At 56.0% G+C, this 15,912-nt stretch overlaps 1 protein-coding gene across 1 annotated transcript in view; it reads right to left on the reverse strand.

Moving 5' to 3' along the window:
* SCTR (secretin receptor) overlaps positions 1-15,912 on the reverse strand; it is a 66,725-nt gene that overhangs the window by 12,273 nt on the left and 38,540 nt on the right. Inside the window, exons 10-11 of the mRNA XM_077493992.1 lie at positions 8,098-8,189; positions 2,450-2,588 (exon numbers count right to left, since the gene is read on the reverse strand). Of these exons, the coding sequence (XP_077350118.1) occupies positions 2,450-2,588; positions 8,098-8,189 (231 nt within the window). The remainder of the gene's footprint in view (positions 1-2,449; positions 2,589-8,097; positions 8,190-15,912) is intronic.

The raw sequence follows: 15,912 nt of genomic DNA on the forward strand, positions 1-15,912 counted from the left end.
TGTTGGATTTTGCATATTATTTGAATCATTATTTGCACCAAATGGATTTTTGATATTATTCTGCTTAGCGTCACATCCTTTGCTATATATTCAATTTATCTGTGGATTTGTGTTAACCTGTTTGATGTTGGCAGCTTCTCACTACTGCGGTTGATCAAAAATAGGTGTGTGCATTAGTTGTTTATTTTAAAATATATAATGCAGAGCCAGGCTTTGGGCAGGTGACAGGGGGACACCAGGGGGTAGAGGGGGGCTGGAAAATAAAAGATCACCAGGGGACCCATGGAATGAAGAGGCTTTTGTGGGAAGAAGGGGTCCTAAGGAATGAAGACTTGAGATGTAGAGGCCCTATCAGAAGGACCCTATGGAATGAAGGGGGCCCCCAATGGGAAGAAGGACCCTATGGGATGTAGGGGTTGTATGGTATGTAGGGGGCCTAGAAGAAGGACGCTATGGAATGAAGGGGGCCCAATGGGAAAAAATGGTGTTATGGTTTCTGCATCAGTCTTGATGACATCAGAAGACATTGGAGCATGGGGGGAGAAGACTCTGAGGATCAGTCTAACATGATGGAGGATCAAGTAAGCAAATCTTCCTGTTTCATGCTGCCTGGACCTAAACAAGCCAGTGTGGGCACGATTTTATTGTCAGATGACAAACTGACCTTTGAAGCAAAGCCCTCCAGTAGTGCGCTGTCACTGCTGCCGAGGGGTTCCCCCTTCACCTGGTCTTGCTTCTGGGTTTGCATACTCCTGCTATGTGGCTAGCCGGGCCGTGATGACGTCACTCTCGTGCAAGTGCGCAGCATACTGTTTTTGTGCGTGTTTTCAAAATTGGAGTGGGCCGGTCTGGATGAAGTCCAGGGCCAAATTTTTGTCCCAGTCCAGCCCTGCAGAGATCACATGCCAGCAGGGCTGGGCTGGGACAAAAATATATAATGCAGAGCCCAAAGCCTGGCTCTGCATTATATATTTTAAAATAAACAACTAATGCACACACCTATTTTTGATCGACCGCAGTAGTGAGAAGCTGCCAACATCAAACAGGTTAACACAAACCCACAGATAAATTGAATATATAGCAAAGGATGTGACGCTAACCAGAATAACATCAAAAATCCATTTGGTGCAAATAATGATTCAAATAATATGCAAAATCCAACATAGCTAAAAGTACATCAAAAGTGTCAATTAATATTGAAATGTGCATAAAAAAAATTTCAGCAAAAAATTCATATATAAAGCATTCATTATAAAACCATTATAACCATTGGATATTCTATATACAGCTATATGCTACATACTATATATATATATATATATATATACAGCCATATGCTATATACAGCAATCAATGGCTGTGCTGGGCCGACCAGTTACCTGGACGGGTTCCAGCAGCACCACCATCCTCCGGCCTCCCTCATCTGCCGGGGACTTCTCTGCCTGTCGGCTGCTCTCGGGACATCACACGGCATCCCCCGGCTCATTTAAATTCACAGCGTCCGTTACCGCGGGGGCCACCGGAGATAGCCGAGTTATCATAGCTGAAGCTGAAGAGCTGTCGGAGAGGAGGGGGCAGGGGAAGCCGAGCGGTGACAGAAAAGGACAACTGTGGGCCGGAGGTGGCCAAAGATCTGTGCAGTGTTCTGAAAGCACCGAGTGGAGGCGGAAAGAGCCGAAGTGTGCCGCGCTGCGCTCAGAAGTACAGCGGTGCTCAAATTAATGGCTGCGCGAGTAGCACAGCCATTAATTTGGCAGGCTGTCACTGAAACCGGTCCACTGAGCCATCGGGCCACCGGGAAACTCCCGGTAGTCCCGATGGCCAGTACATGCCTGGATCTCTGTGACCCCTGTAATCGCTGTGACTTCTGACCCCTGATCTCTGTGACCCCTCTGACCTCTGTAATCACTGTGACCTCTGACCTCTGTGACCTGTTATCTCTGTGACCCCTGTAATAGCTGTGACCTCTGTGACCCCTGTAATAGCTGTAACCTCTGACCCCTCTGAGATCCCTGTAATCTCTCTGACCCCTGACCTCTCTGACTCCTGGCCTCTGTGACCTGTTATCTCTGATACCCCTGTAATAGCTGTGACCTCTGACCCCTCTGACCTCCAAGATCCCTGTAATCTCTCTGACCCCTGACCTCTCTGACCCCTGGCCTCTGTGACCTGTTATCTCTGATACCCCTGTAATAGCTGTGACCTCTGACCTCCGAGATCCCTGTAATCTCTCTGACCCCTGACCTCTGTGACCCCTGGCCTCTGTGACCTGTTATCTCTGATACCCCTGTAATAGCTGTGACCTCTAACCTCCGAGATCCCTGTAATCTCTCTGACCCCTGACCTCTCTGACCTGTTATCTCTGATACCCCTGTGACCTCTGACCCCTGTGAATTGGGTGTATGAAGTGAGAGTTGGGACCCTGAGATGGGCGGAGGAGGGCGGTCACCTGGAAGGAGCCGAGGGCGAGCTCGAAGGAGAGCCGGATCTCCACGGTTCCGCTGCTCACATCCTCCGGGAAGAAGGCGAAGATGATGTAATGAACACCGAAGAGCGGGATGAGGAGGAGCGTGGAGCGGGCCAGGCGCCTGCCGAGAACAAGACATATAATGAGAGGGTGTAACCCACGGCAACCAGTCCGGTCTCATCAGTGCAAGGCATGAGAAGCTATCCAAGCTGGTTGGTTGCTATGGGTGACGGCACTTTATACCGTTCCTGGGACATCTCTTATTGTTCTTCATAACCCGACAATCTCCAGGAAGTTCTGGTTTTAGATTTAGAGGGAAGAGTTACAACCCCTGCAGGTGATTATTTTCCTCTCTGTGCTCCACTTAGGAAATTTCTCTTCATTTCTTGTCTAAGAGATGAAACAGGAAGTTGAAAGAAATCTCCAAAAGTGAAGGAAATCCTCTTAGATAATTGTCCCCGAAAGCCGAGTCCCTATTGGATGATTTCCCCATTTCATGTTCTGAGGACAAACCTAAAACGTTGTCTTTATGTCCAAATAGAGGAGAAATCTCCTCCCCAATAAAAACCTGACAGAGGGTCAAATGCACCCCCATTATACACAACACAGACCGTTGATAACTCGTTGATAACCCCATCGTTATCACCCCGGAATGAGAGAAGAGACCCCCTATATACCCCAGAATGAGAGCAGAGACCCCCTATATACCCCGGAATGAGAGAAGAGACCCCCCTATATACCCCAGAATGAGAGAAGAGACCCCCCTATATACCCCAGAATGAGAGAAGAGACCCCCCTATATACCCCAGAATGAGAGAAGAGACCCCCTATATACCCCAGAATGAGAGCAGAGACCCCCTATATACCCCGGAATGAGAGAAGAGACCCCCCTATATACCCCAGAATGAGAGAAGAGACCCCCCTATATACCCCAGAATGAGAGAAGAGACCCCCTATATACCCCAGAATGAGAGCAGAGACCCCCTATATACCCCGGAATGAGAGAAGAGACCCCCCTATATACCCCAGAATGAGAGAAGAGACCCCCCTATATACCCCAGAATGAGAGAAGAGACCCCCCTATATACCCCAGAATGAGAGAAGAGACCCCCCTATATACCCCGGAATGAGAGAAGAGACCCCCTATATACCCCGGAATGAGAGCAGAGACCCCCTATATACCCCGGAATGAGAGAAGAGACCCCCCTATATACCCCAGAATGAGAGAAGAGACCCCCCTATATACCCCAGAATGAGAGAAGAGACCCTCCTATATACCCCAGAATGAGAGAAGAGACCCTCCTATATACCCCGGAATGAGAGCAGAGACCCCCTATATACCCCAGAATGAGAGAAGAGACCCTCCTATATACCCCGGAATGAGAGCAGAGACCCCCTATATACCCCGGAATGAGAGAAGAGACCCCCTATATACCCCGGAATGAGAGCAGAGACCCTGCTATATACTCCGGAATGAGAGAAGAGACCCCCCTATGTACCCAGGAATGAGAGAAGAGACCCTGCTATATACCCCAGAATAAGAGAAGAGACCCCCCTATATACCCCGGAATAAGAGAAGAGACCCCCCTATATACCCCGGAATGAGAGAAGAGACCCTCCTATATACCCTGGAATAAGAGAAGAGACCCCCCTATATACCCCGGAATGAGAGAAGATACCCCCTCTATGTACCCCAGAATGAGAGAAGAGACCCCCCTATATACCCCGCAATGAGAGAAGAGACCCCGCTATATACCCCAGAATGAGAGAAGAGACCCCCCTATATACCCCAGAATGAGAGAAGAGACCCTCCTATATACCCCGGGAATGAGCCCACCGCAGTCTGCATCCTCCACTGAGTATACAATCCATATACCATCTATATACAATCTATATACAATCTATATACAATCTATATACAATCTGTATACAATCCATATACAATCCATATACAATCCGTATACAATCTATATACAATCTGTATACAATCTATATACAATCTATATACAATCTATATACAATCTGTATACAATCTATATACAATCCATATACAATCTGTATACAATCTATATACAATCTATATACAATCTGTATACAATCTATATACAATCCATATACAATCTGTATACAATCTGTATACAATCTATATACAATCCATATACAATCCATATACAATCTATATACAATCTATATACAATCCGTATACAATCTGTATACAATCTATATACAATCTATATACAATCTATATACAATGTATCGTCCTCACCGATCATCTCAGGAAAAGAGACAAATGATTTATAAACAATAAACATCTCCCTGCCCTGTGATTGGTCGGTGTGGCGGCTCTTGTCTGGACAGTTTCCACAATGTATTTCCTATAACAATTCTCTATTCAGGATTGTAGGTGAACCCGCCCCTCCCTCCTGATTGGTCAATGAGGCCGTGAAGGACCAATGTGGAGGAGGGGCCATGCTCAGCCCTGACAGGATAAGCATAGAACTGGAGATGTTTTCACCCAAGATTCACCATTTTTATAATCGGATTCAATTGGAAAGATGTATAAAACCACCCCTCCCCCCTTGTTATCAGTGGTTTCTCCCAGTCCTGGGTGTTAGATACACCCTCCCCTGTTATCAGTGGTCTCTCCCAGTGCTGGGTGTTAGATACACCCTCCCCTGTTATCAGTGGTCTCTCCCAGTGCTGGGTGTTAGATACACCCCTCCCTTGTTATCAGTGGTCTCTCCCAGTGCTGGGTGTTAGGTACACCCCCTCCCTTGTTATCAGTGGTCTCTCCCAGTGCTGGGTGTTAGGTACACCCCCCTTGTTATCAGTGGTCTCTCCCAGTGCTGGGTGTTAGGTACACCCCCCTTGTTATCAGTGGTCTCTCCCAGTGCTGGGTGTTAGGTACACCCTCCCTTGTTATCAATGGTCTCTCCCAGTGCTGGGTGTTAGGTACATCCCCCTCCCTTGTTATCAGTGGTCTCTCCCAGTGCTGGGTGTTAGATACACCCCCTCCCTTAATATCAGTGGTCTCTCCCAGTGCTGGGTGTTAGGTACACCCCCCCCTTGTTATCAGTGGTCTCTCCCAGTGCTGGGTGTTAGGTACACCCTCCTCCCTTGTTATCAGTGGTCTCTCCCAGTGCTGGGTGTTAAGTACACCCCCCTTGTTATCAGTGGTTTCTTCCAGTGCTGGGTGTTAGGTACACCCCACCTTGTTAGTGGTCTCTCCCAGTGCTGGGTGTTAGGTACATCCCCCTCCCTTGTTATCAGTGGTCTCTCCCAGTGCTGGGTGTTAGGTACACCCCACCTTGTTAGTGGTCTCTCCCAGTGCTGGGTGTTAGGTACATCCCCCTCCCTTGTTATTAGTGGTCTCTCCCAGTGCTGGGTGTTAGGTACATCCCTCTCCCTTGTTATCAGTGGTCTCTCCCAGTGCTGGGTGTTAGGTACACCCCCCTTGTTATCAGTGGTCTCTCCCAGTGCTGGGTGTTAGGTACACCCCCCTTGTTATCAGTGGTCTCTCCCAGTGCTGGGTGTTAGGTACACCCCCCTTGTTATCAGTGGTCTCTCCCAGTGCTGGGTGTTAGGTACACCCCCCTTGTTATCAGTGGTTTCTTCCAGTGCTGGGTGTTAGGTGCAACCCCTCCTTGTTATCAGTGGTCTCTCCCAGTGCTGGGTGTTAGGTACACCCCCCTTGTTATCAGTGGTCTCTCCCAGTGCTGGGTGTTAGGTACATCCCCCTCCCTTGTTATCAATGGTCTCTCCCAGTGCTGGGTGTTAGGTACATCCCCCTCCCTTGTTATTAGTGGTCTCTCCCAGTGCTGGGTGTTAGGTACATCCCTCTCCCTTGTTATCAGTGGTCTCTCCCAGTGCTGGGTGTTAAGTACACCCCCCTTGTTATCAGTGGTTTCTTCCAGTGCTGGGTGTTAGGTGCAACCCCTCCTTGTTATCAGTGGTCTCTCCCAGTGCTGGGTGTTAGGTACACCCCCCTTGTTATCAGTGGTCTCTCCCAGTGCTGGGTGTTAGGTACACCCCCCTTGTTATCAGTGGTCTCTCCCAGTGCTGGGTGTTAGGTACACCCCCCTTGTTATCAGTGGTCTCTCCCAGTGCTGGGTGTTAGGTACACCCCCCTTGTTATCAGTGGTTTCTTCCAGTGCTGGGTGTTAGGTGCAACCCCTCCTTGTTATCAGTGGTCTCTCCCAGTGCTGGGTGTTAGGTACACCCCCCTTGTTATCAGTGGTCTCTCCCAGTGCTGGGTGTTAGGTACATCCCCCTCCCTTGTTATCAATGGTCTCTCCCAGTGCTGGGTGTTAGGTACATCCCCCTCCCTTGTTATCAGTGGTCTCTCCCAGTGCTGGGTGTTAGATACACCCCCTCCCTTAATATCAGTGGTCTCTCCCAGTGCTGGGTGTTAGGTACACCCCCCCTTGTTATCAGTGGTCTCTCCCAGTGCTGGGTGTTAGGTACACCCCCCCTTGTTATCAGTGGTCTCTCCCAGTGCTGGGTGTTAGGTACACCCTCCTCCCTTGTTATCAGTGGTCTCTCCCAGTGCTGGGTGTTAAGTACACCCCCCTTGTTATCAGTGGTTTCTTCCAGTGCTGGGTGTTAGGTGCAACCCCTCCTTGTTATCAGTGGTCTCTCCCAGTGCTGGGTGTTAGGTACACCCCCCTTGTTATCAGTGGTCTCTCCCAGTGCTGGGTGTTAGGTACACCCCCCTTGTTATCAGTGGTCTCTCCCAGTGCTGGGTGTTAGGTACACCCCCCTTGTTATCAGTGGTCTCTCCCAGTGCTGGGTGTTAGGTACACCCTCCCTTGTTATCAGTGGTCTCTCCCAGTGCTGGGTGTTAGGTACATCCCCCTCCCTTGTTATCAATGGTCTCTCCCAGTGCTGGGTGTTAGGTACATCCCCCTCCCTTGTTATCAGTGGTCTCTCCCAGTGCTGGGTGTTAGATACACCCCCTCCCTTAATATCAGTGGTCTCTCCCAGTGCTGGGTGTTAGGTACACCCCCCCTTGTTATCAGTGGTCTCTCCCAGTGCTGGGTGTTAGGTACACCCTCCTCCCTTGTTATCAGTGGTCTCTCCCAGTGCTGGGTGTTAAGTACACCCCCCTTGTTATCAGTGGTTTCTTCCAGTGCTGGGTGTTAAGTACACCCCCCTTGTTATCAGTGGTCTCTCCCAGTGCTGGGTGTTAAGTACACCCCCCTTGTTATCAGTGGTTTCTTCCAGTGCTGGGTGTTAGGTGCAACCCCTCCTTGTTATCAGTGGTCTCTCCCAGTGCTGGGTGTTAGGTACCCCCCCTTATTATCAGTGGTCTCTCCCAGTCCTGGGTGTTAGGTACACCCCCTCGCTTGTTATCAGTGGTCTCTCCCTCTCTCCCAGTGCTGGGTTTTAAGTACCCCCCCTTATTATCAGTGGTTTCTCCCAGTCCTGGGTGTTAGGTACACCCCCCTTGTTATCAGTGGTTTCTCCCAGTGCAGGGTGTTAGGTACACCCCCTCCCTTGTTATCAGTGGTCTCTCCCAGTGCTGGGTGTTAGGTACACCTCCCCCTCCTTGTTATCAGTGGTCTCTCCCAGTGCTGGGTGTTAGGTACACCCCCCCCCCCGTTTATCAGTGGTCTCTGCCGGCGTCTCACTTGTATTGGTTGAAGTCGTTCCCCCACACATCGGAGGTTCTCAGCTTCTTCATCAGAATTCGGATGATTCTCACAAAGAGGATGAAGTTGATCTGCAGAGGAGAGGGAGGAGCCAGAATCATTCCAGAACCAATCACATTTCTTCTACAAAATTACCATGATGTCATAGTGTGATGTCACCACTCCCAGCAGAGGCTTTGTGATCATTGGACAGCTGCGGTCCCATAATAATGACCTACAGCCAATCAGTGTAGCTTCTAATCACATGATCACAGCCTTGGGTGGTCTTACAGCACTCTGACAGAGGGAGAGAGCGGAGTGCCGCCACATGTGCCGCCACATCTGACAGAGGGAGAGAGCGGAGTGCCGCCACATCTGACAGAGGGAGAGAGCGGAGTGCCGCCACATGTGCCGCCACATCTGTCAGAGGGAGAGAGCGGAGTGCCGTCACATCTGACAGAGGGTTAGAGCGGAGTGCCGTCACATCTGACAGAGGGAGAGAGCGGAGTGCCGTCACATCTGGCAGAGGGATAGAGCGGAGTGCCGCCACATCTGACAGAGGGAGAGAGCGGAGTGCCGTCACATCTGACAGAGGGATAGAGCGGAGTGCCGCCACATCTGACAGAGGGATAGAGCGGAGTGCCGCCACATCTGACAGAGGGAGAGAGCGGAGTGCCGCCACATCTGACAGAGGGAGAGAGCGGAGTGCCGCCACATCTGACAGAGGGAGAGAGCGGAGTGCCGTCACATCTGACAGAGGGATAGAGCGGAGTGCCGTCACATCTGACAGAGGGAGAGAGCGGAGTGCCGTCACATCTGGCAGAGGGATAGAGCGGAGTGCCGCCACATCTGACAGAGGGAGAGAGCGGAGTGCCGCCACATCTGACAGAGGGATAGAGCGGAGTGCCGCCACATCTGACAGAGGGAGAGAGCGGAGTGCCGCCACATCTGACAGAGGGAGAGAGCGGAGTGCCGTCACATCTGACAGAGGGAGAGAGCGGAGTGCCGCCACATCTGGCAGAGGGAGAGAGCGGAGTGCCGTCACATCTGACAGAGGGAGAGAGCGGAGTGCCGTCACATCTGACAGAGGGAGAGAGCGGAGTGCCGTCACATCTGACAGAGGGAGAGAGCGGAGTGCCGTCACATCTGGCAGAGGTAGAGAGCGGAGTGCCGCCACATCTGGCAGAGGGAGAGAGCGGAGTGCCGTCACATCTGACAGAGGGAGAGAGCGGAGTGCCGTCACATCTGACAGAGGGAGAGAGCGGAGTGCCGCCACATCTGACAGAGGGAGAGAGCGGAGTGCCGTCACATCTGGCAGAGGTAGAGAGCGGAGTGCCGCCACATCTGGCAGAGGGAGAGAGCGGAGTGCCGTCACATCTGACAGAGGGAGAGAGCGGAGTGCCGTCACATCTGACAGAGGGAGAGAGCGGAGTGCCGCCACATCTGACAGAGGGAGAGAGCGGAGTGCCGCCACATCTGGCAGAGGGAGAGAGCGGAGTGCCGTCACATCTGACAGAGGGAGAGAGCGGAGTGCCGTCACATCTGACAGAGGGAGAGAGCGGAGTGCCGTCACATCTGGCAGAGGTAGAGAGCGGAGTGCCGCCACATCTGACAGAGGGAGAGAGCGGAGTGCCGCCACATCTGACAGAGGGATAGAGCGGAGTGCCGTCACATCTGACAGAGGGAGAGAGCGGAGTGCCGTCACATCTGGCAGAGGGAGAGAGCGGAGTGCCGTCACATCTGACAGAGGGAGAGAGCGGAGTGCCGTCACATCTGGCAGAGGTAGAGAGCGGAGTGCCGCCACATCTGACAGAGGGATAGAGCGGAGTGCCGCCACATCTGGCAGAGGTAGAGAGCGGAGTGCCGCCACATCTGACAGAGGTAGAGAGCGGAGTGCCGCCACATCTGGCAGAGGGAGAGAGCGGAGTGCCGTCACATCTGGCAGAGGGATAGAGCGGAGTGCCGCCACATCTGACAGAGGGAGAGAGCGGAGTGCCGCCACATCTGACAGAGGGAGAGAGCGGAGTGCCGCCACATCTGACAGAGGGAGAGAGCGGAGTGCCGCCACATCTGACAGAGGGAGAGAGCGGAGTGCCGCCACATCTGGCAGAGGGAGAGAGCGGAGTGCCGTCACATCTGACAGAGGGAGAGAGCGGAGTGCCGTCACATCTGACAGAGGGAGAGAGCGGAGTGCCGTCACATCTGGCAGAGGGATAGAGCGGAGTGCCGCCACATCTGACAGAGGGAGAGAGCGGAGTGCCGCCACATCTGGCAGAGGGAGAGAGCGGAGTGCCGTCACATCTGACAGAGGGAGAGAGCGGAGTGCCGTCACATCTGGCAGAGGGATAGAGCGGAGTGCCGCCACATCTGACAGAGGGAGAGAGCGGAGTGCCGCCACATCTGACAGAGGGAGAGAGCGGAGTGCCGCCACATCTGACAGAGGGAGAGAGCGGAGTGCCGTCACATCTGACAGAGGGAGAGAGCGGAGTGCCGCCACATCTGACAGAGGGAGAGAGCGGAGTGCCGTCACATCTGACAGAGGGAGAGAGCGGAGTGCCGTCACATCTGACAGAGGTAGAGAGCGGAGTGCCGCCACATCTGACAGAGGTAGAGAGCGGAGTGCCGCCACATCTGACAGAGGTAGAGAGCGGAGTGCCGCCACATCTGGCAGAGGGAGAGAGCGGAGTGCCGCCACATCTGGCAGAGGGAGAGAGCGGAGTGCCGCCACATCTGACAGAGGGAGAGAGCGGAGTGCCGCCACATCTGGCAGAGGGAGAGAGCGGAGTGCCGCCACATCTGGCAGAGGGAGAGAGCGGAGTGCCGCCACATCTGGCAGAGGGAGAGAGCGGAGTGCCGCCACATCTGGCAGAGGGAGAGAGCGGAGTGCCGCCACATCTGACAGAGGGAGAGAGCGGAGTGCCGCCACATCTGACAGAGGGAGAGAGCGGAGTGCCGTCACATCTGACAGAGGGAGAGAGCGGAGTGCCGTCACATCTGGCAGAGGGAGAGAGCGGAGTGCCGCCACATCTGACAGAGGGAGAGAGCGGAGTGCCGCCACATCTGGCAGAGGGAGAGAGCGGAGTGCCGCCACATCTGACAGAGGGAGAGAGCGGAGTGCCGCCACATCTGGCAGAGGGAGAGAGCGGAGTGCCGTCACATCTGACAGAGGGAGAGAGCGGAGTGCCGCCACATCTGACAGAGGGAGAGAGCGGAGTGCCGTCACATCTGACAGAGGGAGAGAGCGGAGTGCCGTCACATCTGACAGAGGTAGAGAGCGGAGTGCCGCCACATCTGACAGAGGTAGAGAGCGGAGTGCCGCCACATCTGACAGAGGTAGAGAGCGGAGTGCCGCCACATCTGGCAGAGGGAGAGAGCGGAGTGCCGCCACATCTGGCAGAGGGAGAGAGCGGAGTGCAGCCACATCTGGCAGAGGGAGAGAGCGGAGTGCCGCCACATCTGGCAGAGGGAGAGAGCGGAGTGCCGCCACATCTGACAGAGGGAGAGAGCGGAGTGCCGCCACATCTGGCAGAGGGAGAGAGCGGAGTGCCGCCACATCTGGCAGAGGGAGAGAGCGGAGTGCCGTCACATCTGGCAGAGGGAGAGAGCGGAGTGCCGCCACATCTGGCAGAGGGAGAGAGCGGAGTGCCGCCACATCTGGCAGAGGGAGAGAGCGGAGTGCCGCCACATCTGACAGAGGGAGAGAGCGGAGTGCCGCCACATCTGACAGAGGGAGAGAGCGGAGTGCCGTCACATCTGGCAGAGGGAGAGAGCGGAGTGCCGCCACATCTGACAGAGGGAGAGAGCGGAGTGCCGCCACATCTGGCAGAGGGAGAGAGCGGAGTGCCGCCACATCTGACAGAGGGAGAGAGCGGAGTGCCGCCACATCTGACAGAGGGAGAGAGCGGAGTGCCGCCACATCTGACAGAGGGAGAGAGCGGAGTGCCGCCACATCTGACAGAGGGAGAGAGCGGAGTGCCGCCACATCTGACAGAGGGAGAGAGCGGAGTGCCGCCACATCTGACAGAGGGAGAGAGCGGAGTGCCGCCACATCTGACAGAGGGAGAGAGCGGAGTGCCGCCACATCTGACAGAGGGAGAGAGCGGAGTGCCGCCACATCTGACAGAGGGAGAGAGCGGAGTGCCGCCACATCTGACAGAGGGAGAGAGCGGAGTGCCGCCACATCTGACAGAGGGAGAGAGCGGAGTGCCGCCACATCTGACAGAGGGAGAGAGCGGAGTGCCGCCACATCTGACAGAGGGAGAGAGCGGAGTGCCGCCACATCTGACAGAGGGAGAGAGCGGAGTGCCGCCACATCTGACAGAGGGAGAGAGCGGAGTGCCGCCACATCTGACAGAGGGAGAGAGCGGAGTGCCGCCACATCTGACAGAGGGAGAGAGCGGAGTGCCGCCACATCTGACAGAGGGAGAGAGCGGAGTGCCGCCACATCTGACAGAGGGAGAGAGCGGAGTGCCGCCACATCTGACAGAGGGAGAGAGCGGAGTGCCGCCACATCTGACAGAGGGAGAGAGCGGAGTGCCGCCACATCTGACAGAGGGAGAGAGCGGAGTGCCGCCACATCTGACAGAGGGAGAGAGCGGAGTGCCGCCACATCTGACAGAGGGAGAGAGCGGAGTGCCGCCACATCTGACAGAGGGAGAGAGCGGAGTGCCGCCACATCTGACAGAGGGAGAGAGCGGAGTGCCGTCACATCTGACAGAGGGAGAGAGCGGAGTGCCGCCACATCTGACAGAGGGAGAGAGCGGAGTGCCGCCACATCTGACAGAGGGAGAGAGCGGAGTGCCGCCACATCTGACAGAGGGAGAGAGCGGAGTGCCGCCACATCTGGCAGAGGGAGAGAGCGGAGTGCCGCCACATCTGACAGAGGGAGAGAGCGGAGTGCCGCCACATCTGACAGAGGGAGAGAGCGGAGTGCCGCCACATCTGACAGAGGGAGAGAGCGGAGTGCCGCCACATCTGACAGAGGGAGAGAGCGGAGTGCCGCCACATCTGACAGAGGGAGAGAGCGGAGTGCCGCCACATCTGACAGAGGGAGAGAGCGGAGTGCCGCCACATCTGACAGAGGGAGAGAGCGGAGTGCCGCCACATCTGACAGAGGGAGAGAGCGGAGTGCCGCCACATCTGACAGAGGGAGAGAGCGGAGTGCCGCCACATCTGACAGAGGGAGAGAGCGGAGTGCCGCCACATCTGACAGAGGGAGAGAGCGGAGTGCCGCCACATCTGACAGAGGGAGAGAGCGGAGTGCCGCCACATCTGACAGAGGGAGAGAGCGGAGTGCCGCCACATCTGACAGAGGGAGAGAGCGGAGTGCCGCCACATCTGACAGAGGGAGAGAGCGGAGTGCCGCCACATCTGACAGAGGGAGAGAGCGGAGTGCCGCCACATCTGACAGAGGGAGAGAGCGGAGTGCCGCCACATCTGACAGAGGGAGAGAGCGGAGTGCCGCCACATCTGACAGAGGGAGAGAGCGGAGTGCCGCCACATCTGACAGAGGGAGAGAGCGGAGTGCCGCCACATCTGACAGAGGGAGAGAGCGGAGTGCCGCCACATCTGACAGAGGGAGAGAGCGGAGTGCCGCCACATCTGACAGAGGGAGAGAGCGGAGTGCCGCCACATCTGACAGAGGGAGAGAGCGGAGTGCCGCCACATCTGACAGAGGGAGAGAGCGGAGTGCCGCCACATCTGACAGAGGGAGAGAGCGGAGTGCCGCCACATCTGACAGAGGGAGAGAGCGGAGTGCCGCCACATCTGACAGAGGGAGAGAGCGGAGTGCCGCCACATCTGACAGAGGGAGAGAGCGGAGTGCCGCCACATCTGACAGAGGGAGAGAGCGGAGTGCCGCCACATCTGACAGAGGGAGAGAGCGGAGTGCCGCCACATCTGACAGAGGGAGAGAGCGGAGTGCCGCCACATCTGACAGAGGGAGAGAGCGGAGTGCCGCCACATCTGACAGAGGGAGAGAGCGGAGTGCCGCCACATCTGACAGAGGGAGAGAGCGGAGTGCCGCCACATCTGACAGAGGGAGAGAGCGGAGTGCCGCCACATCTGACAGAGGGAGAGAGCGGAGTGCCGCCACATCTGACAGAGGGAGAGAGCGGAGTGCCGCCACATCTGACAGAGGGAGAGAGCGGAGTGCCGCCACATCTGACAGAGGGAGAGAGCGGAGTGCCGCCACATCTGACAGAGGGAGAGAGCGGAGTGCCGCCACATCTGACAGAGGGAGAGAGCGGAGTGCCGCCACATCTGACAGAGGGAGAGAGCGGAGTGCCGCCACATCTGACAGAGGGAGAGAGCGGAGTGCCGCCACATCTGACAGAGGGAGAGAGCGGAGTGCCGCCACATCTGACAGAGGGAGAGAGCGGAGTGCCGTCACATCTGACAGAGGGAGAGAGCGGAGTGCCGCCACATCTGACAGAGGGAGAGAGCGGAGTGCCGCCACATCTGACAGAGGGAGAGAGCGGAGTGCCGCCACATCTGACAGAGGGAGAGAGCGGAGTGCCGCCACATCTGACAGAGGGAGAGAGCGGAGTGCCGCCACATCTGACAGAGGGAGAGAGCGGAGTGCCGCCACATCTGACAGAGGGAGAGAGCGGAGTGCCGCCACATCTGACAGAGGGAGAGAGCGGAGTGCCGCCACATCTGACAGAGGGAGAGAGCGGAGTGCCGCCACATCTGACAGAGGGAGAGAGCGGAGTGCCGCCACATCTGACAGAGGGAGAGAGCGGAGTGCCGCCACATCTGACAGAGGGAGAGAGCGGAGTGCCGCCACATCTGACAGAGGGAGAGAGCGGAGTGCCGCCACATCTGACAGAGGGAGAGAGCGGAGTGCCGCCACATCTGACAGAGGGAGAGAGCGGAGTGCCGCCACATCTGACAGAGGGAGAGAGCGGAGTGCCGCCACATCTGACAGAGGGAGAGAGCGGAGTGCCGCCACATCTGACAGAGGGAGAGAGCGGAGTGCCGTCACATCTGACAGAGGGAGAGAGCGGAGTGCCGCCACATCTGACAGAGGGAGAGAGCGGAGTGCCGCCACATCTGACAGAGGGAGAGAGCGGAGTGCCGCCACATCTGACAGAGGGAGAGAGCGGAGTGCCGCCACATCTGGCAGAGGGAGAGAGCGGAGTGCCGCCACATCTGACAGAGGGAGAGAGCGGAGTGCCGCCACATCTGACAGAGGGAGAGAGCGGAGTGCCGCCACATCTGACAGAGGGAGAGAGCGGAGTGCCGCCACATCTGACAGAGGGAGAGAGCGGAGTGCCGCCACATCTGACAGAGGGAGAGAGCGGAGTGCCGCCACATCTGACAGAGGGAGAGAGCGGAGTGCCGCTACACATCTGACAGAGGGAGAGAGCGGAGTGCCGCCACATCTGACAGAGGGAGAGAGCGGAGTGCCGCCACATCTGACAGAGGGAGAGAGCGGAGTGCCGCCACATCTGACAGAGGGAGAGAGCGGAGTGCCGCCACATCTGACAGAGGGAGAGAGCGGAGTGCCGCCACATCTGACAGAGGGAGAGAGCGGAGTGCCGCCACATCTGACAGAGGGAGAGAGCGGAGTGCCGCCACATCTGACAGAGGGAGAGAGCGGAGTGCCGCCACATCTGACAGAGGGAGAGAGCGGAGTGCCGCCACATCTGACAGAGGGAGAGAGCGGAGTGCCGCCACATCTGACAGAGGGAGAGAGCGGAGTGCCGCCACATCTGACAGAGGGAGAGAGCGGAGTGCCGCCACATCTGACAGAGGGAGAGAGCGGAGTGCCGCCACATCTGACAGAGGGAGAGAGCGGAGTGCCGTCACATC

This window comes from Lithobates pipiens, unplaced genomic scaffold (assembly GCF_037356315.1).
Source record: "Lithobates pipiens isolate NorthernLeopardFrog02 unplaced genomic scaffold, aLitPip1_a1.2 Scaffold_196, whole genome shotgun sequence".
NCBI lineage: Eukaryota > Metazoa > Chordata > Amphibia > Anura > Ranidae > Lithobates > Lithobates pipiens.